The following is a 23,213-nucleotide window of genomic DNA, read 5'->3' as shown; positions in this document are numbered from 1 at the left end:
TCAGCTCTCCTGTGCTCATAGAGAGAAGGGATGAACGATGGGTGCCTGCAAAGATGGAGCTTCAAGAAAGAGTGATTAAGCAAAGAGTTCTTTAGAATTAGTCTCAGAGACCTTTATCAAATGTGTTTCAAAGAACAGAAGGAGGAAAATGCTTGTGCTCAGAAGCATCCCTGTGAAGTTTATAAGAAGGCCAGGGCAAGGCAATGAACAGACCCAGCACAGGGTCCAGCTGCGAGACAGTGACCCAAACAGATTCACAGGAAGCTGAATTCCACCCAAATGAACGTTTGTAGCCAAAACCCAAGAGCTGAGCTCACACATGGGCAACCCAAACTACTGCAGCTTGTATTTCAAACACAGCCTGATGGCCAGGGATGGACCACAGCATTTATTCAACACGATAACCAACCTCACTGCACTGTGGCTGTGGGCAATTAGGAAAAACAGATGAGAAAGAAGGGAGGAGAGAAAGAAGGGAGGAGAGAAAGAAGGGAGGCAGAAGAAACCATGCCTTTCTCCCCAATTAGAAAACAAAATGTGCACACAAAATAAATAAATAAAAAACCCCAGCACAGTAAAACTCGAGCAATGATCACTGCCTGCTTCCTCAGCTCTGCACAGCACCGTTGGAGGAGGACAGGACGCCTCTGGCTATCAGCTGTGTGGGCTGGAAGGATGCACACAATGTTTCCCTGGGCAGGGAGGTGATGCCATTCGTCTGCTGAGAAGTAACGTAAGCCCAGCGCAAGATATTTTGTCTCTCCTATTATAAATGGAAACAAACGAGCAAAAGAAAGGCAACTGCTTATTAGGGAAGCTGCACCATGATTTCCTTTTTTGCAGTTTCTGTCCTTTAGAGTTATGCTATGCCCTGATCATACTCATCTGCATCCTTAGTTTCCTAAGGGAGCTGCTCCCTTTTGCTTTCCTCTTTCGCTTAACCCTTCTCAAAGCAATTGCTCTGAAGGATGACACTTCTGGCAGAAGGCACACAGATGAATTAAACGCTCCATGTGTCCTCACTGAGCTGAGCCACGCCGCCAGAAATCCTTCTTGTGGACTGAAACAAATACTTTTAAACACTAATGAAAACACTCAGCTATGTCAGCTATGGAGAAAATCAAGCAGCATTTGGAATGGGAGCATCACCCCCAGCTGCCTGTGCCTGGACAGCATTCCTTAAATGTAAGAGTGACTACTTGGCTGAACCACAAGCTGAACACGAATGCTCAAACCCAGCATTATTGATTTCTCATCCATTACCAGTGCCTCAAAGGGCAGCTTGGATTGTAACAGTCACCTGCAGCTTCAATTACTGCAGGCATGGTCGCATGCATGTAACCATACTTTGATCACACATGGCATCAGAGGGCCGCCATATGGGGAGGGGACACGGCCACCGTGATACTGCTACAAGGGAAAAACCACCGTGCAGCACAGATCAGAATTTCAGCATGTCACTTAAAAGCAGGCTTCTTAGATTTCCCTCTCAAAAGACCTATCAGAAAGCAGCACATTCAGCAGAATTTCTGACAGGAGCCCATTTTTCATTTCCACCACCGCAAAGGGAGTAGAAAAAAGTGCCTTTACCAACTCTGTGCTCATTATTACTTGAGCAGAAGGCCAAAAGCGACATCCACTCCAGCGCTTCCACCTTTTGATACGATGACTTATGCTATATTCTAGATAGGAAAATTCATCGCATTCATATGACTCACTGCCTCTGCTCTCTATCTCAGCCCTGCTATTTTTCCTCTGGAGCAGCTATCCACCTCGGCTCACAAACACACTGCTGCCAAACTGCTCAGCTGCTCCTCTGCTTCACCACTCGTGGCCACCGCTTCCTTTTTATGGAGTTTTTTGGGGAAGGAGAATGACAGATTTTGGTTCTCCCACCGCCATCCTACCGAAACAAAGTGGGAGCAGCATGCCTTAAAAGCACTCAATTTGCCCCAGCAGGAACCTGCAGGAGGGATTCCCTTCTGAATCGCTGCTGGATGATGTGTGAGCTCGGTGCTGAGCTCACCTATGCCAAAATGGGGCTGGGGTTGGACCTGTGATGGAAAAAGCAAAAGATCTGGGAAGCCGCGGTTAATTCCTTCCCACACACTCTCCCAGTGTGCAAATGGTTTCTGTAATTCCATCTCCTGACTCACAGACTTCCTTCCCAAGATGCAAAGAGCAACAACAGCGACCCTGAAATACGGCAAAGTCGGGAGAGTTTCACAGAATCACTCCTGAAAGCGTTAACAACAACCTCCTTGCTACCATCACAGCACTTCTGTGCAGAAGAAAACTGATTTTTTATCTCCAGTGACAGAGCGTGGAAATGCAGTCCTACAGAAGCACAGGTTGCCTTGTCCTGTGCGCCCTGACAGGGCAACTAAGGAGAACAGGGGGCCCTTCCCTCTCTTGTCCCATCCACACACCTGCCCTGACTGCCTCATGCTACAACTGCAGCTTTTCAACACATCTGGAAGTGAAACTCTTTCCCTAGCCCTTAACCATCCTTCATTCCAGATGCTTCCAGCTGTCTTTCCAGGGCCTGACTGTCCAGGTCCCAAGGGTCTGTCTTGGGACTGGTGCTCTTTAACATCTTTATTAATGACATCGATGAGGGAATTGAGTGCACCCTCAGCAAGTTTGCTGACGACACCAAGCTGAGCGGTGCGGTTGATACGGTGGAAGGAAGGGATGCCATTCAGAGGGACCTCGACAGGCTGGAGGGCTGGGCTCGGGTGAACCTGATGAGGTTCAACATGGCAAAGTGCAAGGTTTTGCATTTGGGCCGGAAGAACCCCAGGCACCTGTACAGGCTGGGAGGAGCGGTCCTTGAGAGCAGCTCGGCAGAGAAGGACCTGGGGGTCCTGATGGACGAGAGACTGAATATGAGCCAGCAGTGCGCTCTGGCAGCTCGAAAGGCAAATGGGATCCTGGGCTCCATCAGGAGAGGGGTGGCCAGCAGGGACAGGGAGGTGATTGTCCCTCTCTACTCGGCTCTTGTGAGGCCCCATCTGGAATACTGTGTCCAGGTGTGGAGCCCTCAGTACAAGAAAGACATTGAGATTTTGGAAAGGGTCCAGAGGAGGGCGACTAAGATGATCAGGGGGCTGGAGCGCCTCCCCTATGAGGACAGGCTGAGGGAGTTGGGCTTGTTCAGCCTGGAGAAGAGAAGGCTGCGGGGTGACCTCATTGCAGCCTATCAATACCTGAAGGGAACCTACACCCAGGAGGGGAGTAAACTCTTCAAAAGGGCTGATAACAGCAGGACTAGGGGAAATGGATCCAAGTTGAAGGAGGGAAGATTTAGGTTGGATGTTAGGGGGAAGTTCTTTACTAGGAGAGTGGTTAGGCCCTGGAACGGGCTGCCCAGGGAGGTTGTGGATGCCCCGTCCTTGGACGTGTTTAAGGCCAGGTTGGATGGGGTCCTGGGCAACCTGATCTGAATGTGTATGTTTGGTGGCCCTGCTAGGCAGGGGGGTTGGAACTACATGATCCTTGGGGTCCCTTCCAACCCGGGTGATTCTGTGATTCTGTGATTCTGTGTCTTCTTCTGCTCATCTCAGTGTGCAGCAGTTATTAAGGTGCAGCTGCATGCAGCCACGAAGTGTGGCAGTACTGACATGGTATTTCATGTTTCTCAAATTTCTCCCACTTCATTTCACATCACACAAGATCCTGCATTTTCTCCAAACAGAAGAGTCAGCCAAGGCACTTAGAAGATGAGAAAGCAGCAGGCAGTTCAGAAGAGTGGAAAGCCAGCCAAAAGCACCTCCTTTGTTTCAGTATTTCACAGATGCAATCCTTGAAGCCGGGTCCTTACGCAAAGGGCACTAAGCTGTGGGACCAGTTCAGAGCTCAAGAAGAGGAAAGAAAGGATCTGGGGGTCAGCTGGAGGGCTTTTCCTCCAGCACACGCAGCTCACCTGCATAAGGAGTCGAAGAGGTTTTCCATCCTGCTGCTCGAGGACTCTGAACTTCACACCAGCTGAAAAGAAACAGAACACAAAAACTAAATCCATGCTGGAGAAAGGCCCACACCATTTTGTTTAGCTTAGAGAAGAGAAAGCTCCAGGGAAACCTCACTGTGGCTTCCAGTACTTGAAGGGAGCGTATAAACAGGAGGGGGAATGGCTGTTTGTGAGGGTGGATGGTGACAGGACAAGGGGGAATGGTTTTGAACTGAGACAGGGGAGATTGAGGTTGGATATGAGGAGGAAGTTTTTCCCCCAGAGGGTGGTGAGGCACTGGCACAGGTTGCCCAAGGAGGCTGTGGATGCCCCATCCATGCAGGCATTCAAGGCCAGGTTGGATGTGGCTCTGGGCAGCCTGGGCTGCTGGTCGGCGACCTGCACACAGCAGGGGTTGGAACTGGGTGAGCTTTGTGGGCCTTTGCAGCCCAGGGCATTCTGTGACTCTATGATTTGCTGACCAGCTGTTGGCTGAGTGCTCCAGAAACAGCCTTCCACCTTTCTGGAATTGTTAACCCCTACTAATTTTCAACAGGAAGCACAGATATCCCCCAGAACGGCTTTGAGACTAATGACAAACAGTGTTTCTCTGAGCTCCATTAAAATCAGCCCTCTGAGTCCCAGGCTGCAACTGCAGTCCAGAAGAAAGCACAAAGCCCAGAAATCAGGCAGGCAGTGCTGCTGACGGACTGCAGTAATCCTTGCCTGTTCCAAACTTCCATCAGAACAGGAACTTCACGTGAACAAGAGGCACGGATCACCTTTGATTTGTGCTCATGGGGCTGCAGCACGTGTGCGAATCTCTTTCAGACTGAGCAAGGAGAGCAGCCAGCCCAGAGGCATTCAGAACATTTCAAAGCCACCACTGCCTATTAATCACAGCACTCATGTTTTTAACACACTAATAACCCCATCAAACCTGACACTTTCATATTCCCTCTTGGACTCGAAACAATCCCAATACTTTAAAGATTCTGGGTTCCAATGGTGACATCCCGCTCATGAACATTTAATGCAACATGTCAAAGGATGGTAACAATTAGGGCTGGAGAGGCATTTTTCTTCTTTTCTTTCCTATTATTCCTTCCTATGGGTGAGAAGATGGGGCCAGAGTAATGAAGTGATCTGTCACTGATCAAACAGCAACTCAGGAGTACAAACAGAAATAAAACTCTTATCTTTACAGGCTCTGCCACTGTGTAAATGGCTCTTACACATTTAAAAACCAAAACAGTTTCTCTTTTCCCTTAGCTTTGAATTAATGGATATTACATCGTTCATTCTTCCTTTTGGGAGAGAACACTCTTGCCCAGTAAAGAGCTCTTCCCAAATCATGCAGCCCTTTTTTGTACAAGGCAGGAAGGGATTATCTGTTTATTGCTGGGTTACATTGGAACATGGACTCCTCCAATGGCTTCCAAAAGAAGTCTGAGTATGCTGGGTCTTGAGCAGAGCAGATGTGCTGGAAGTGAAAACGTCTTCAAAGGGATTCATTGAGTTCTGGCTACCAGAAAGCATCAGAGACATCCCCAAATCTTTTCAAGCAGGCAGCTTGTCAGAGATACAACCAAACAGGCACTGGCCTTGCAAGGTGGGTGATGCAGCACTCTGGAGCCTTGTGCTAACATCAGGCCATTAGATCAGCAAATGCTGTTTCTCTAAGTCACAGTCACATGCTGCTCTTTCACAGATGCAAGCTAGTAATCTCTGGAACAGGTTATTTAACTGTTCAAAAGTCTTCAGTTCTTAACTTTATAAGAAAATACAAACAAATTTATTTTAGAATGACCTACAGAGTACCACAACACTCAGAAATCTGAGCAGTTCACTTAAGAGATGAAGCAGGAAGACGGGGAAAACTCCAAATCACTCCAGCAGCAAAGAAACCTCAGCCTTCTGTCATTGCCAGCCAACTCCAAAGCTCGGGGTTGGGCACGTTTTTGTACACAGGCATCACCATCAGCACGAGAGGTCAGGACACGGCTCCATTTGCTTTGTTCCACACGACAGCGCACTGATGGCTGTTCGTGTTGCAGTAATTATGGGGGAACATCATGACGACAGAACCGTGCTGAGAATGACAGCGTTTGCCCCAGAGTTTGTGAACAGGCAAGAGGAGGATGGAGAAAATGAACTGACCGCCTGCTATCAGACACGGGCAGGCTGAGACCCCCCGGCCTCACTGCTGTGCCTTCCTTGAGGCTCTGTATCACCAGCACAGTGAACCACCCCAGCCAAGGAGCATCCCTTCAGCTGACACCTGGCAGGCAGAGCACAAAGGCTGTCACTGTGGATGTATTTGCACCGACTTTTTACAATCCAAAGTATTTCCCACCGCACAGAGGGAACAAAATACGGATTTCATTTCTGGTGTGTGGACGGATCTTCCAACCATTCAGGCCCAGGCTTCACCTATATAATATTTTGTCAATTCAGAAGCTGAGTCAAGAGACTTGGAAGCCAGCACTGAACTGAGATGAACTTAAACCCTTGCTGATAGGAAAAGCTATCCATTCACGTTGGTAGAACTATCTTGATGGTGCTCAAAATAATCAGATGCCATACATAACACACGCAAGAAGATTTCTGAGTCTGAAAAGGGAAGCAAAACCTCAGCAGTGGGGACATGAAGCAACGCGTACTCTCTGAAGTCCTTTGAATCTGATTCAACTGCTCCATCTGTCACCACTCCAACGATATGTTTTTATTCTAGAGCAGGAACGTAGGCTGCAGAAACTCTGAGATACCTCTTCATCGAGCAGGCAGCAGAGTACTGCAGCGTTTGCTTTCACAGAATGTGTAAGAGGAGCAAACAAATAGCCAGCAATGGAAGTCAGCTATCAAACTGCCAAGCAGAGAATCCACAGCCTGGGCAGAGGCTTATTACTCCACAGAGGGTAGAACAAAACTGAGAAGTAACCCAAGACTGATGGGAGTACACAGCCTCACAGCTCCCAGTGCAATGAGATATCCTTCTGCCCTCCGACTCGCTGTCTGTTGGATCAGTTTCCTTCTGCAGTATTTCCTGCTCTCCAAAGACAGCCCTCAAGGGTGAAGAAGTTTCTGCCAGGAAATTGATAGGAACACGCTGAAAGCGCACATGGAAGAGCAACAGACTTGGTAACACGGCTCAGCTCTACCTTCCCAGAGTCAAACCTGGCACCACTCCAGCACACAGAGCTGACAGCAGCTCCCAGCAGCTTCCTCTGCTCTTGATGAGTAGCCCTGGTTTGGTGATGAGCAAATTCCTTGCTTCTAAAATTCCTCCTGTGTGCTCTTATATTGGATGGGAGACAACGATTTAGACCAGCTTGATTTTAACTGGATTAACCACGTCCACTGACAGTTAAGCCCACTTCCAAATGATCCTCTACTCTGATACTAATCGTGGCTCATCACTGTCAAAAAGGAAACAACAACAAATAGCTCCGAAATGGTGACAGGTTAATCTCAAAGAGGGAATGATGATCTGAAAACCTGGCCAGAACTCTGAATCTGACCCAAACATCTCAGTGCAGGACTCCAGTTAACCAAGTCAGCACAGAACTGGAGCTCCATTGATTCACATTCTTTATGACTTTCCAAGTACTTTTGCAATTTGTTTCACAGCCAAAAACCCCAGTGTTAACAGAAGTTTTACCTGATCTAGTATGCTGTAACAGGAATAAAAAATAAATGAATTGATTTAAATGGTGTTTGCTTGGGTGTCACTTTTATTTATCACAGGCTTTGTAAGGGCGCTTCTGATTCTGATTCAGCATCAAATGCCTTTCCACTGACATCCAGCTCCTTGCAGCAGCTAGTTAAGTGCATGGACAACCGCATGGCTTATGCTCTGGGCCACTTCCCAGCCCTCTGAATTTTCTATTCAGAAGCTATCAATTGCACCAAGACAAAATGCATAATGCAAAAACCCTGAACTTGTGCATATGGAAGCGCTGAGGGACTTACCTGCCAGTCTGTAGGATCTGCACAACCGAAGGATGACTGAGTAAAGAGGCAGAGAGTCAATCAGGTCAACCAGCAAGTGGATCAGGCCTTGCACAATCACCACCAGCAAACGGAGCTAAAGAGAAACAGCTCAGTAAGCAGCACGAGATACCAGCCCTGCAAACTCAGGAGTTGGCCTGCACTCTGACATTGTGCATAAGCTGAACTCTCCTGAGGTGAGCTTAAAAAGTCTAACAGTGCTGGGTATCCAGTGCCTGTATAAGGTTTCTTAAGGGTCTAACTGTAGCAAAGCCTCATGTTTGTAGATGCTGTGAGCCATAAGGACACAAGAGCAATTCCCCTTTCAGCAGGCACAGTCAAAAAGGGAGATTTCATGCTCACAGTTCCACTGAACTCCATCACCCTGCATCAGAGAATGCAAATTTCTCTTCCCAGCAGTGAGCTAAAATGCTTTATTTCTGTCTGAAGAAACCCCACGTAGAGCATTTAAGCAAGAGCCAAGCAGTCAGAAATGAGCTTCCTGCTTAGCATTGTGCTGACTAAGGCTCCTTTTGTCAGACTGCATTTATTTTTGCTGTCAAGCCCATCTCAGAAGAGAGGGCTCATAAAAGATATTGAAATCCTGTGTGAAGGCCACTGCATGTGGAAAATACTGCTCCAGGCAGGCCATGGACAGGACTGGTCATATTGGAGAAAGAAAAAGAAGGAAGTCTAACCCTCTTAGTAAAGCCTGGTGGAGAGCATTTAACACAGCAGGTTAACTCCTTGAAGAAGCTGTTCTGGATCAAACTGGAGACGTGGGATGGAAAGACTGAAATGACTTCTGAGGGAAAGACAGGGGAACAGCGTGTCCTGCTGCCCTGCGTTTGCTGGGAATTCCCTCTGGAGAAACACAGCCACGTACCCTGGTCTTACTTGGTCTGCATGGGCTGTGTGACAGCTCCTCCTGGACACTCACACAAATCTTGTGTTTTCCTTGTGGATGACAGTAAATGACTAAGACACCCTTATATATCCATATATCTCAGGAAACAGCTGCCTTCAAGGGTTAAATCTTACCAGGGTAAACACCAAATAGTACAGTGCAGTTGTAGGCAGAAGGAACAGCAGGATGGTAAACAGCAACGTGCCAATAAATAACTAGGGGAAAAAAGAAACAAAATCATCAGCAGAACAATGGCAAAACAAAATAAAAGTAATAGGAAATGCTGAAGCAGAGAGTTTGCAAGACTCTTAACACTTTCTTTTAAATTCCCTACGTGAATAATTCTGCTAATATTTTCAGTAATTATTCTCTTTTCGGGCCTTTTACATGACTGTTTGAAAAGATCCTGAAAGCATTTGTTCCTTTATGAACAATGCTCAAGATTTCCTATTTTAGGCTGGCTTCCTTAGGAAGCAAAGCTTCTATGATTACACTGTTCAACCATGCCCTGCCTCTGTGAGTTTTAAAACCATTGGTCTGTATTTTACTGGGAAAGTTGCAAAGAAGTAGAAACTGGGTAGGGAAATCTACAGACTTTTTTGTTCTTCCTTGGTTTGGGAGAATTGGGCTGTAAGTCTTTCAATGGGCAGCAACTGGCCGGTCAAAGGACATCAAGGCTCTTGCTCTCAGTAGGTAACTGGGAGAAAAAGAAGACAGTGACTGGGCAGGATGATGTGATATTTTGAGAGGAATAAGAAAAATCCATAGGAAAGCAGATGTCATTAGCTCCACTGCCCATGGAACTGGTTATTTTAGTGTCAGGTTGGCCCAGCTGGCATAAGCCAAACTAATTTCAACTGAAACCAACAGAGAAATACAGATTTATGATAAATAGAGACCCAACTCTTCAATTCTCTGTTCTGGTGACTGGGAGGACACAGGACCAGGGGGCACTGCAGGAAGAGAACACGGCCACGATGTGTTACAGAACAAAACAGCCCTGTTGCAGAGGTGGATTGATGGCTCAGCTTCATGCACAGAAGCAGACATAGATGACAACCTGACCCATCCCCTTCACAGCCGCTGTTTCTCCCCTCCTCTGTCACTCCATGCAGTTCCTTAACGTCTTCTGAAGACTTTTAAGGTCAGCTCTGAGTGTCTCATCCCACCCAGACCAACAACACAGCTCCCGTGAGCAGCAGGATAGAGCCAGGAGGGCCAAACCAACCCTCCTCAGAGCACACAGGGAGAGCCTGACGTAAACCATCGTCCTGACAGACACTCTGACTTTTCCATCACCAAGGAAAAGAGAAAACCTTCTGCTGCGGTGGTGTGAGAAGCCAGAGCTCATCTGCTGAACACAGAGAGGCACCTGGGGGTCACCAAACATCACTTTATTATTTCAGTGATGTTTGCAACAGTAGGTGTGGCCCAGCCTTCCTATGGCTCTGCCCAGCCTTCCTATGGCGTTGGAGGATTTCATAAGAGGTTACAGCATCTGACAAAAAAAAACCCAACAACTGCCTCTGCTGTTTGAGTGAGAAAGTGTGGGCCACCAGGCTCCAGCTTAATGTGAATGAAGGGGGGCTTTTTCATAGCAGCACTGGCAAGCCAAGCCTGTTCCTATGGCAACACTGCTGAGCACTGCCTTCCTCCCCCATGTCTACTCTGTGCTGAGAGCATCTCCAGCACCCCCAGAGCACGGTGGGCACCCAGCACTTGCCACAGGGCACACAGGGAAGCATGGAGTGCTGCAAACCCAGGAGTCACATAGCCAAAGGATGCCCCAGGTTGGAAGGGACCCACAAGAATCACCGAGTCCAATCCGCAGCCTCTGTAACCAAAGCAGCCAGGATCACCTGCCTGCCTGCAGCAAGCCCTGATGCTGCAGCACTACCTGGTCCAAGTCATAGGAGCAGGAATCCACCCGCTGCCGGAGGACGTTCCACTTCTTCCCACGGAACAAACGCCAGAGAGACGACAGGCCGTAGATCTTCAGGCAGTAGAGTCTGAGCAAAGAGAAGATGCCACACATCAGAGCTGTGAGCTCCTCAGCAACACAAAGCAGCTGTCATCATGACACCCCGTGCCCACCCGCTTACTGATGTCACAGAACTCGGGTTGGCAAAAGAAATCAACCCGAGAACGATGCAGATAAAATGTTCATTGCTCAGTCAACCAACTGGGGCTGCCCCCTGGTACAGGCAAGGAAGGCTGCTGCAGGCAGTTCTGGACAACTGTGGGGCAACCACTGTGCCATGCCCCATGGCTACAGCCAGGCTGATTCCCTGCTCTTGGTGATGAAGAGGTTGGCATACCCAAAGTGCCAAGTTCTGCTGGAGGTGGCCGCTATGAGCAGCCATTGCTACCACCCTCCCTGCAGCAGGAGCTGCAAGTTTTTTCCCTATAGCCCACCTCTGTTTCTTCAGATTTCCTCTCTTCCCTTCACTCCACCCTTTTCCATGGCAGAAGCATCCAAGGCCTTTTTGCTTGTGCTTGCGTCAGCACCATTTACTTTTGCCTCTGAAGCACTGAGGTGAGGGGGAGGAATGGAGCACTGCACCTTCATCCATAAGAGTGGGAAAAGATCAACTAAATGGCTGCTGGCATCTCTACTGAATCCCTTCCCATGGCTTTAGTAACTTGGTGCTATGACACTTGGAACTACCTGAGGAAACGGCAATGGTGAGAGGCCTGAGGTGATGACAGGTGAGAAGTAGAGACACCTACAGAACAACACAAAGGAAGAAAGAGTCCCTGGAAGGGAAAAGAGGGACAAAGAGCCTCAGAGAGCAGGAATGTAAGTAAGGGAGACCCAATCTACAGAGCAGAACAGAGCTTGGGAGAGCCTGACCTACAGCAGCCAGACTGGTCAACTAGCCTACACAAAGCACCAAGGCTGCTCAGGCTTCAAGATGGCATTGTGAAAGCAGTGGCAAGGAGTCTTATCCCAGAGAAGAATTTGGTCTGAGGAACACTGGCTGCTTCAAGGATGAGGCAGGTGCCCAGACTGCACGGCTCAGTGCACTCATCTCCAGGCCAGAGGGTTCCCAGCAGACTCCTCCAGCTTGCTGCTGCACACCATCCATGGCTCCTGCCTCTCACCCACATACCCTGCTTTGACACCATGCAGGTGGACCTGATGGAGCACCTGCCCCACCTTTGCTGCTGCCTGTGCACACATGCCAGCTCTTGTTTCACTGGAAAGTCTATTGTGGGTGGGTGCTCAGACTTCACCAGCACCCAACCCAGCAATTTGTTCCTCCAGCTGCAGGAAGGCAAGGTGTTGTGGTGATTGTGCTGATGTGGGTGAGCAGTACCTCGTCCTGACTCTCCATAGGGGCAGCTGACACAGCAGGGACAGCTGGGTGCCAGCAGTGAGATAACATATAGCTGTTCCACACTTCTAACACAGCCCAGCCTGGTAGACTGGCTCCCTGCAGCTCACAACAGGAAAGCAATCAGCAGAGAAAATGCTTTTCCTGTTTCCACTCACAAGCAGAAGGAACCAAGACCACTCCTCACAGCCCAAACAGAAATTCCAGAAAACTGGAGCTGTTCATGGAATCATGGAGTCAGAGAATCACGGAATGCCCTGGGTGGAAAAGGACCACAAAGCTCATCCAGTTCCAACCCCCTGCTGTGTGCAGGTCACCAACCAGCAGCCCAGGCTGCCCAGAGCCACATCCAGCCTGGCCTTGAATGCCTGCAGGGATGGGGCATCCACAGCCTCCTTGGGCAACCTGTGCCAGTGCCTCACCACCCTCTGGTGAAAAACTTCCTCCTAAAAGCAGGAAATCCCTTTTTCTCCTGCTGAGAAGAACCTCTGTGTTACCAACAGTACTGATCTCAGGTGCAAGTCCTACACTCACAACAGCACCAACTCATAAATTGTATCTCAATACAACCATTCCCTAAGCTGGCTGTAACTCAAGTTCTACCATTTCTTCTGTTGTTTGCAACATGAAGGCCTCTGCTCACAGCCTGCAGAGGAATGATGGCAGTTCTGCACTTTATCAGCCAAAGGTTCCCCTACTCATTACTTTCTCTCTCATCTTGGCAAAAGCAGCTCCTTTTCAGTGGTCTGTGTGATGCTTTGCTGCAGCACTTGTTAATGGAAGGCAGGAACAAAGCATGTTAGCAGGCACAGTAATTCCAACGTGCCCAGCACAAGGCATGCCCCAAAAGTCCTCTGCACTCCCACATGCTTCCTCACAGCCTCTGTCCTGCTTTCAGGCAGCGGGGCCCTGCAGTATATCCAGAAAATGCCACCAGGATGGTGGCACAGCCATGCTGCAGCCCCAGAGCTGCCACCCATGATGCAGACTGGAATCCCTGAAGCCAGGCAGAGGCAGAGACTTGTGGGCCTCTCCAGAAGAACAAGGGTTCATTTCTCCTCCTCCTCTCCTGTTCTGAACTGAGCAGGGTGCCACTGAAACGTACCGTGAAAGGTTAGGGTGAACTTGCCCTCCACCTATCACAGTTTTATTTTTCCAGGTCACAATCACAAGTCAATATTTAAAGATACAAAAGAATCAAAAGGCAGATTGTTTGCACTGCTGTGACTATCATTTCTACATGCATTAAAAATGCAATAAATTAACTGCTGCCTTCAAGTGTGAATTCAGGAGTACTACGCTAGGATTGAATGCCACCAATATGACACTGGGCTTGGGATCAGAGTGCTAATTGTCTCACAGATTCCAGTATATCAACTTGTAAGTTTTGTGGATTCCTTGGTGAGGAATCAAGCCACAGCAGCCCCGTGTATCCCCAGCACCTGCTGTTTGCTTTCTGCATTTTGAGGGTCCATCTTGTAGCTGACTTGTATTATTGACTCCATCTTGGAGTCAAAGGTTCTTGCTTTGACTACAAACACACGCAAGACAACCAAGAAGACTAACTCACCTTGCTCCATAGACATAGAAGCAGTAGATGTGGAAGGTCAGAAGTGCAATGATGTCAGAGAGGATGCAGAGAGCCACGGTCAGACCCAGACAAGCTGACAGACCAACATACCACAGGATCATCTCGATGAATGGGGACATCAGGTGAATGTAACCTAGTGAACATTGCAGTGTCAAGATTTCAGTGAGGCATCTTCCCCGCTCACACTTTCAAAAGCCTCATTTTCCCTTTGTCCCATTTCTCCCCCCTGTTCAAACACTGCTCCAGAAATCATAGCCACCAAACCACTGGAAAATTCCTTTGGATGGCCATTTTCTGCTTAGGAGAGCCAGCAAAAGCTCTTTCCCCCTAGGCTTACATGCAAGTATAGCAGCTATGTAAGGACAGAATCAGCTTCAACAGAGCAGTCACCTTGCTCCATACAGGATTTACTTCTTTAGATCTGCATTCAGTTCTAATCATATTTTTAACCACGCAAGTCAAGCTTTACTGAAGCCATCTCCCTTCTCTTCCTATTCCCACAAAAAACCATGGCAAATGAATTCTGCAAAATAAAAATCTGGAGACATACAGTGTCTTTCATCACTGATGTGGAGCAAAGTCAATATAATATCTAAGGAGTTTGTTCCCATCATAACTATTCTCCTTCATCAAGACATTTATCAAGAATAACTGGGGCGTGTTACTTCAAGGAAGGAATACATAGAGAAGAGCTCTAAAATCTGTGTAGCAAGTCAGTGGTAGGGCAGGTTTGCATTTGCATCCAGAGAGCACACTTCTCCTTCTGATCAAATGCCACTTAGAGGGCAGAGCTGGCATAAGACCTAAAACCTTCTCTTGGACACTTAATGCTAATGGCACCAAGTAAGCGAGGTCCACTGCGACTTGCACTTCTTGCAAAACATCAGGACAAGCACTTTATTTCATATGCATGACTTCCTTGTGTGGGAATCCAGCTCTGGCTTGAGTTCCCACAGCAGGAAGACTCACAGACAAGTCTGTACTTGCAACAGTGCATTTTGATTCATTATTCACCTCTAGGCAAACATTAAGCACTTAGGAGGGAAGAGATGAAAAGGGAGGCTGAAATGTTGAACAATTGCACTTACTAATCCAGAGGTGGATGTGGTAAAGGAAGAACCGACCCAGCACCTGATCCAAAGCTCGGTTCATTTTCAGTCCAGCTGGTGCTCCCATCAGCCACTGGAGCAGGTCCTGCAGCTCTTCAGCTACACGCTGCAAACACAGAAACAAGCACGGAAACAACCTGAGATAAAAGATGTCCATCACACCAAACAGGTCCAGTGTATGGAACCTGATGCCCTCCACCAAGTATTCTCACCACATCCTTCAAAGCAGTGGGCAAAAAAACCCAAACGGCTGCTCTGTAGACAACGACTTACCTTAGGAAGGCACCTTTATTAGCAAATGAGTTTTTACTGAACATGAACATAACAGCAGAGAGGAAGCTGAACTGCTTAAATGGTTCCAGTGCTGGCAGCATGAACTTGTGTTTGCTCATGGCCACGGCTGGTAGACTCACAGTGTGGATTCGTGGTGTTCTTGAAATCCATGGCCAATGCTGGAGCACAAACCAACTTCATTCAGCAGACAACTGAAAAGTCAGAACTGAGGGAGTAATCCAACCATGGGGAAAGCAGTTGGGAATTAAAAGGGGGCAGCACGGAGTGTGCTCATGGACAAAACAGGTGATTTTTCAACGGAATAAACTGTGTGTGTACAGCAGAATAGAAAACACAAATACGTAAACATGGTTCAGTATAAACAGATTTCCTTCTACCCTGTGGGGCATTAGGCAAGATGAAACACAGTGTCCCTGGCATCCTAGGGAAAAAGAAGCCCTCAGTCATTGAGAACAAAGCTGATGGAGTTCATTCCCACATCACTGAAGGCTTTGACTCGCTCTTTCTGGTGATTTAATACCTGTTTACAAGGGTGGACAGTGGTAGGACAAGGGGGAATGATTTTAAACTGAGACAGGGGAGGTTTAGGTTGGATATGAGGAGGAAGTTTTTCCCCCAGAGGGTGGTGAGGCACTGGAACAGGTTGCCCAAGGAGGCTGTGGATGCCCCATCCCTGCAGGCATTCAAGGCCAGGCTGGATGTGGCTCTGGGCAGCCTGGGCTGCTGGTTGGCGACCTGCACACAGCAGGGGTTGGAACTGGATGAGCACTGTGGACCTTTGCAACCCAGGCCATTCTGTGATTCTATGACCAAATTATTGATGGACTTTCTCTCTGTCCTACACTACTTTGCCTGCAGTAGGCAGGGCAGAAGATGCTGTTCCTTCCCAGCAATGTGTGCCTGAATGACCCACCTACACTGAAATAAATGGTGAAGTTCATTCACCAGGCTGAGAACAGTAACCTCCAGCAAGCAGATGGGAACACACCTGGAAGAAGGGGCCTCGCACACTGTTCCACAGAGACTGTGAATGAAATTCCACCTCTGAAAATCCCAAATATAACCAGGCCCACATGAGCTTCAGTGCAAACTGTGCACATGCATCAGAATCAAGACCTGAAGCAGATGTGCCGCAGCCTACCTTCCTACCTTCCCAGGGGAAATGTTTTCCAAGGACCAATTCCATTTTATTAACCAACTGGATCACTGCAATATGGGTTTGTGCTCATTTACTCTTAGTGTAGTGTAAAATTCAGAGCTCTACCTCCAATCTATCCCAATTTCCCCTTACTAGCAGGACTGCCTATTTATTTCATTCACTTTCCCTCTGTCCCAACATCTCCCTGCGAGTCGGAACTGATTTGACCCCACAGATCTTACCTCCATGCAGAGCACCGTTAGCTGCTTTATAAATAGACTGGCTTTAATATTTAAAGCGTTGGATTTGTAACTTAGAAAAAGCATTTGAGGATTTTAATGAAATATTTAAATGCTTGAAAGCAGTCCTTCAGCAGCAAGGCTTGTTTTCCAGCACTGAATGCTTCTGGAGGTTTCCAGTTCCAGAGGTGCCACTAAATTCTGACAGTGGCACGTAGCTTGGGAAGGTGCCCAAGCCTCCTGCTATTTAGCTGGGCAGAGCATCTCCAAACACAGCCCTAAAGCATAACCTTGCAAGCTGTTTTGCAGCTGGATATTTTAGGACTGATCAATAGCAAGCAGAACAAGAAAAGGTGACTGGGAGCCTAATCCTCTCGTTGCAGTCATGCATACTGAATGTGACCAGTATTAATAAAAGAGGAACAGTGAATTACATGGAAGTGGTTTCATAAAGGAGGGTAAGGACGTCACCAAAGCAGAGACCACAGCTAACACGGCTCAGATGAGGTGGCTGTGGGAATATTTCCTTTGCAGCCACGCTTTTCTTGTTTGTCTCCACACGTGGTGTCCGATGGCAGTGTGATATGGATGGAGAAAGACATGCAGCCCACTGGAGAGGGGCTCTGTGGGCACTGGAAAGTGCAGCATAAGCTTCCTGAGTGGAGCATCTAGTGCAAGGCAGAGCAAGCTGAGCCCAGGCACTCCCCACCGGGCACCTACCTGTGATTTCACCAATTAACATCTAAGAATATTTTCCAGGCTGCATCCTCTCTGCTGGCTTTGTTTATGGATTACAGAACAGAACTGAACAGGAACTCACATCCAATTATCTCTAAGCCCCAGCAATACCTTTGGAGGCAAGATCTACGATAAATATTTACATGTTTCAAGGAGATTACAGCTTAAGGAAAAGAGAGATCAGTCGGGATGCAAGAAGCGAAGGAGGAGAAAGAGAAAGAGGGTTTGTAAGCTGTTCTTCAATTTAAATCCAGAAAAACGAAGTACTTTGAATTGGGTATTTTTGTGGAAGGCAAAAACTGGGACTGCTGATGGGAAGCCTGGTGGGAGGGAGAGGAAGGAGGAGTTGTGAGGGCACCCACAAAGAGAAGAGCGTTTGCATTTTCCATGCTTGGTTTTGAAAGCCTGCTCCAAAATCAGCCCTTTCTATTGCATGCAGCTACACCCCGGTTACTCCCTAGGTGTCTGAATCACATCTGCTTCAGTTACCAACAAAAGCAACTTGTTATTACAGTCAGCACAGCACAGCTCATCAAGCTGTGAAAAGTGGGAGCTGCAGTCAATTGCTAGCAAAGTGCTGATTTGGAAAGCATTGTATCAGGGCCTGACGAATGATGGCTAAGGAACATGGCTCCATCTTCACGTCAGCAGGCTGGGCTTGTGAGCCTGGCAGTTGTTGAGAGTCAAAATAACCAACGTGCATCTGTTTCTTCCCTGAGATGGAAAGGTCTAGGACTAGGAAAAAAAAGAAGTGCACCGTTTCCAACCCCCAGACAGCTGAAGGTTTGTCAATATTAATATCAGTGAAACCAATAAGGGTTTAGATTATATTTTGTCAAGATTAAAATCAATCAAAGCCATAAGGTTAAAAAAAAAAAAAAAGCTGTACCATATTATGACATGATTATTAATATCTATCTATCTATCCCACGTTCTGTTTACTAACATATCCAGAGATGTAAGAAGGTCAATATCATCAGCAGGTCCGGGCCTCACCAAAAGCAGAACAGCAAAGAGCATCAGGGAAGAAAAAGGGAAAAGTAACTCCTTCTGCACATGGGAAAGTTAGCATTGCTGAACTTGGCAACACATAAGCACTTGAGAAAGCTCAAGTGATGGGAATAATGTGTACCAGATGGACACTCAGCAGCAAAATGGAAACCTACTGTTGGATGGCTAAGGGGAGATTTTGCTGTCATGCTGGAAAAGAAGTGGTGCTGGCTTGCATACCACATGTTGAAGTCATTGGTATATTTTGGGATTGCTCAGAACTGCATTTTTTAAGGCCTGCACATAATGCACATAAATCAATGCCCACCAAAGGCAGGAAAAGAACTCCAAGTGATTTTATGTCCACAATCTAATACGTTTGGAAGGAGAAAGCGAGGCTGGAAAGTAAGAGGAGTTAAGTGGCCTGAAATGATAAGCTTGGTGATGGAGGCACAAACGGACTGCCAGCCACCCATACAAAGGGGAGTGAACTTCCAGGCAAGTAAGTAAGCAGCTCCTGGTGATACTGAGGTAATGAGGTCTACAGGTGTAGAAGGCTTGATGAAAATAAGTGACGTTACGATATTTATGCACAGTGACAGATGAGCTAAACTTCTGAGAGAGGAAAGAATGAGCAACTCTCACAAGCAAGCCCGTCCAGGCCAGGTGCTGGGATCAGATACACCTTGAGCACAGAGAGAGCCCATCTGCCAAAGACACTGGGCAGATGGAACCCCTCCTGGAGCCACCTGTGCAAACAGGAATGCTGCCAAGAGCCACTTCCTTGCAGACTTGTTAAGAAATCAGATTTTTGAGAGCTGGACACTTGCAGTAATCCCACAAGGAGAGCTTTAGAGAACTTAAGCTTTTTCAACTGAAATATCTGTAAGGTAAGCTGAAAAACCTGAAGATTTAGGAATAAGATGTAAAGAAGATCTTTAGTTTATAGCTCAAGTAGCTCAGGAGCAAACGTGTTGCAGAAGAAATGTCCTTCATACCCCATCACTGCTGCTGAATATGGTCTGCATCAATCCCTAAAATGTGCAATCCTCTAAAGTTTGGCTACAACAAATAGCAGAAATAGCAGTAACATGACCCACAGCTATGCTGGATCTCCAGACACACTCCACACACACTCTCTGGAAGCACAGTGTGCATGAGAATGATCAGAGACATGTGGCTTGTGACAACAAGAGTGTTAGACATGGACCAAACAGATCGTTGTTGAGGGAACTACGATCTCCTCCCAAGAAAGACAGGACAAGTAGCAAAAAAGAAACTGCTGATGGAATTCTCTAATCAGAATAAAATTCCTCCCTGGAATGTCCCACTTTGCTGGAGAAAGAGCAAAGATGATGACCTCCAGCTGCCAGAAAAACCAATGGAAAGATCCACAACCTCTCCCAGAAGTGTAGGAAAAGCGGGCAGAGAAAGTATTAAGCTGTGCAGCTCTATGGCCATGCTTGACCCTAGCTACACATGTATTCCCAAGACACAGAAGCTCTAAAATCAGAGCTAACTTTAGATTAATAGTCTGGCCTCCAGCCTCTGAAGTGCATTATCTGTTCCTTACTGCCACTAAACAGATATATTGGAGTGATGCACTTAAAGCAAGCCACCAGAAAAGCAGGATAGCGTGAGTCATGCTCGTTCTTTGTGAATTTATGCTGATGCTGAGGGATCTCAGCGGGCAAGAAGAGTTATGTCTGAGAAGAGCACAGGACACAGCAAGTTTTTCTGGTTTACCATCTGCACATCAGAATTCTTAGGATTTCAGGTGTTTGCATCCTGTCTAGCTAATGCCTTTGGATTTCCCCATAATTTTCCTCTTCACTGGCACACTTGCATGCTTATCAAGTTTGACTTTTCAGTAGTTTATCAGACTCAATGCAGGTTACAGCTGGTTTTTACCAAATGCCCCATAAAGCAACAGCTTGAGGATACTTCTGTGAACTTGATAACCACTCCAACTTGGCCCAAGCCATAATTGTTACTTTGGGAACTAGAACAGCCCTCCAGTAAGCATCTAATTACTATTCACTGCACACTCAAAGCAGAGCTGTGTTCCTTTTGAGCAGCCCAGCAGGCTTGATTTGAAGATTTCACTGTTCTTGAGGAGACCCAATTTACATGACTTCGGACCAGACTCTCTGAAATCCTTGTGTGTAAGGCAGTGCCTCCTTACAGCCACCCCAGGCACCAAGAGGTGGTCAGGACCCAGAGAAGGTGAGAGAGGAATGGCTCCGGCCATACTTACATCAGCCACAGGGATGAGAGTGTCAGCAAGGTGACCGATCTGGTTCTTTCTGTACAGCCAGGACATTAGCAGTATCCCCAGAGCCACATCAATCAGCAGAGAGACAAAGATGTTGGCTTTCCTGCATGCAGGATAAAAAGAAACAACGTTAGAGCAAAAGGAAGGACAGCACCTAAGGTTTCAATGGCAGCTGTTGGCTTCACTTACATGCTACCTCTCTTGTCCCAGGGACACTAGGACAACTTAGGAAAGAAACATGGTACAGACATATTTTGACTTTCACTGACCTGCTGCTACTTCTGTGGCTGAACACCGAGCCACTCTGAGCATGCCACACCATGAAACCTCTTTTAGCAAGGGAAGTGAATAGCAGGGCTGAAGCTACAAAGCAGAATGTTGGACAAGGTGTACATGTATACTCAGTGGGAATTCCACAATCCCAAGGGCACCAGCACTTGGAGGATCCCCATGGAGATCAGATGGCTTTCCAAAAGATCAGTTGCAGTCAATGCAATCAGTTGCATCCATGGGCATGTAAGCAACTCCAGCAGGGCTGCAGAACTGCCCCTGACTGCTAGTGGGTCTGAAGGAAATCCTATTACGTGAGTTCTTCAGGCTAAACAACCACAATTACATCTTCAAATCTGCTAATCTGAGTGTTCTCTGGTAGTCCATTTCCCCAGGCTCAGAGAACCACCCAGAACAAGACTCGCTATGTAACTGCCATAGCACATTCAGTATCTGTGTCAGATCCCCGCCTCTCCTGTTCCACTCACTGCACTGCACGTTTGCTTTTTGTCACACTGACTTCCTCACTGCTTTTGGAGCCTCTGATCTCCAGTTACTGCATGAAAGGAGCAGGCAAAAGAGGGCAGCAACTAAACCTTTCTGCTCTTTTGGAAAGCGCTGCTGAATACCGATGGCAGCTTTTGGTTAACCTTGGCAGCATGCATGCAAGCAACGAGCTTGTGGAAGTACTGACAGCAAGGCAGTATCCACAAGGGTGCAGTACAGGCTTTCTGTGGGCAAGATCCCAGCCGTCCTTCCCAGAAGAAAAAAGCCCACGCCTGACAAAACACATAGGCAGGATAAAAGAGAGAACAGGGAAGATATCTGCAAAGTACCAAGGAGCAGAGCAAGCAAGGTAGGTAGCACGACATGGAACAGCAAGGATCCTGCAGTGTTGTTCTGTCAGCCAGGCCAGTCTCAGAGCCCTGTGGCAGGCGCAGGATCCACAGTTTGGGTTCTCCAAAGGAGACGGGGCCATAATGTGTCATTGTGTGCATTCCATACCTCATTAGCTGGGTCTGGTTTTGAGCCTTCTTGCTGCTGCTGATGACCTGGAGGTGCTGCAGGCGGTGGCCCAGCTGCTCACAGGTTGAGAGTTTGCTCCACAAGAAAGAGAAAGGCCAAAACTTCAGAACCCTGCAGAAACACAACAGGAACATCCCCTTTGCCTTCTGCCCGCATACTGTTTGTACAAGCTCCATGCAAAACATTTAGTGTAAAGTGAAGGTTGTGTAACCAGAAACAGCACTGACATACTCAACGTCAACATCCACTTCAGGCTCAGAGGGGAGGCAATACTCACGTGTTGTTTTTTTCTTTGACTGAGAAGCAATGCACTAGATGATGCTCAGTTATCTTCGTTGCCACACAATGCACAAAAGAAGGAACAATTTGATTTGCACAGCCCAGAATGACACAGGGGATACAGGTTTGTCAGAGACAAACTGTCAGAGAGTGCCCAGCAGTGGTGCAGTGACACAAAGCACCACGGCTGCTGTGGGGAATAAACTGATGCTGATATAATCGGGATCACTTCTTTCCTGCCCACAACGGTCATTTCACTCACTAGAAATCCATCTCCACTTTCAGTTACCTCTTTCACCCACTCACTTGCACTGTGCTGGCACGCTCCCCCGGTTTACATTCCTTCCAAATGCTGAAATTATTCCTGGGATTCTGCTTCCCCTATGAAATTGGACAGCTGTTGGGACCATTAGTGAGTGAGGCCCGGAGACTTCCATGAACGTCTGCATGCCTCCCCTGGCCCCTCTGGGAGGAAATCAGCCCGCAGCATGGCAGCAGAGGCCTCCAGGACCAGCCTCTGCCTGCTGGTACATTTTACACAAATGGCAGCATTACAGCTGGTTCCAAATCCTGCTTGGCTTCGGTACGGTTGCTCTACCTTTCCTCCTCACACTTCCCAAGCCCTTTTGTCCACACTTCATGCAAGGTTCCTCACTTCAACAAACAGTGCTGAAACCCTCTTCCCCCTCCCCATTCAACTTTCAGGCATTGATTCCAAAATGCACGCAGCATACTGTGAATCATTCTTTTTAACTTGAGAGTTACTCAGCTCTCCTTCTCAGCCTCCCACCTTAGAGACAAATGAATGCACTGTTGTTCAGCTGACTTACTTCATCTAAAGTGATGGAGAAAAGAGCTCCATACAGGAGAGATGCAGCATGGGCACCTGTGCTGCCCACCTCAGAGACCTCTGCAGACCCACATAGGCTGTGGATCTTTCCTTTTCCTTTTCCTTTTCCTTTTCCTTTTCCTTTTCCTTTTCCTTTTCCTTTTCCTTTTCCTTTTCCTTTTCCTTTTCCTTTTCCTTTTCCTTTTCCTTTTCCTTTTCCTTTTCCTTTTCCTTTTCCTTTTCCTTTTCCT

At 47.5% G+C, this 23,213-nt stretch overlaps 1 protein-coding gene across 2 annotated transcripts in view; it reads right to left on the bottom strand.

The window, feature by feature from the left end:
* PIGQ (phosphatidylinositol glycan anchor biosynthesis class Q) overlaps positions 1–23,213 on the bottom strand; it is a 31,242-nt gene that overhangs the window by 1,726 nt on the left and 6,303 nt on the right. For both annotated transcript variants that reach the window (XM_042864372.1, XM_042864374.1), the window contains exons 3-10: positions 21,834–21,965; positions 20,541–20,661; positions 14,864–14,990; positions 13,755–13,908; positions 10,744–10,855; positions 8,981–9,061; positions 7,922–8,036; positions 3,926–3,987 (exon numbers count right to left, since the gene is read on the bottom strand). In XM_042864372.1, coding sequence (XP_042720306.1) covers positions 3,926–3,987; positions 7,922–8,036; positions 8,981–9,061; positions 10,744–10,855; positions 13,755–13,908; positions 14,864–14,990; positions 20,541–20,661; positions 21,834–21,965 — 904 coding nt within the window. The remainder of the gene's footprint in view (positions 1–3,925; positions 3,988–7,921; positions 8,037–8,980; positions 9,062–10,743; positions 10,856–13,754; positions 13,909–14,863; positions 14,991–20,540; positions 20,662–21,833; positions 21,966–23,213) is intronic.

Source organism: Lagopus leucura, unplaced genomic scaffold (assembly GCF_019238085.1).
Source record: "Lagopus leucura isolate 7727_CA_CO unplaced genomic scaffold, USGS_WTPT01 Super-Scaffold_760, whole genome shotgun sequence".
In the NCBI taxonomy this organism is placed as follows: domain Eukaryota; kingdom Metazoa; phylum Chordata; class Aves; order Galliformes; family Phasianidae; genus Lagopus; species Lagopus leucura.
The sequence above is the reverse complement of the archived record's forward strand: the minus strand, read 5'-3'. Positions and strand labels throughout refer to the sequence as shown.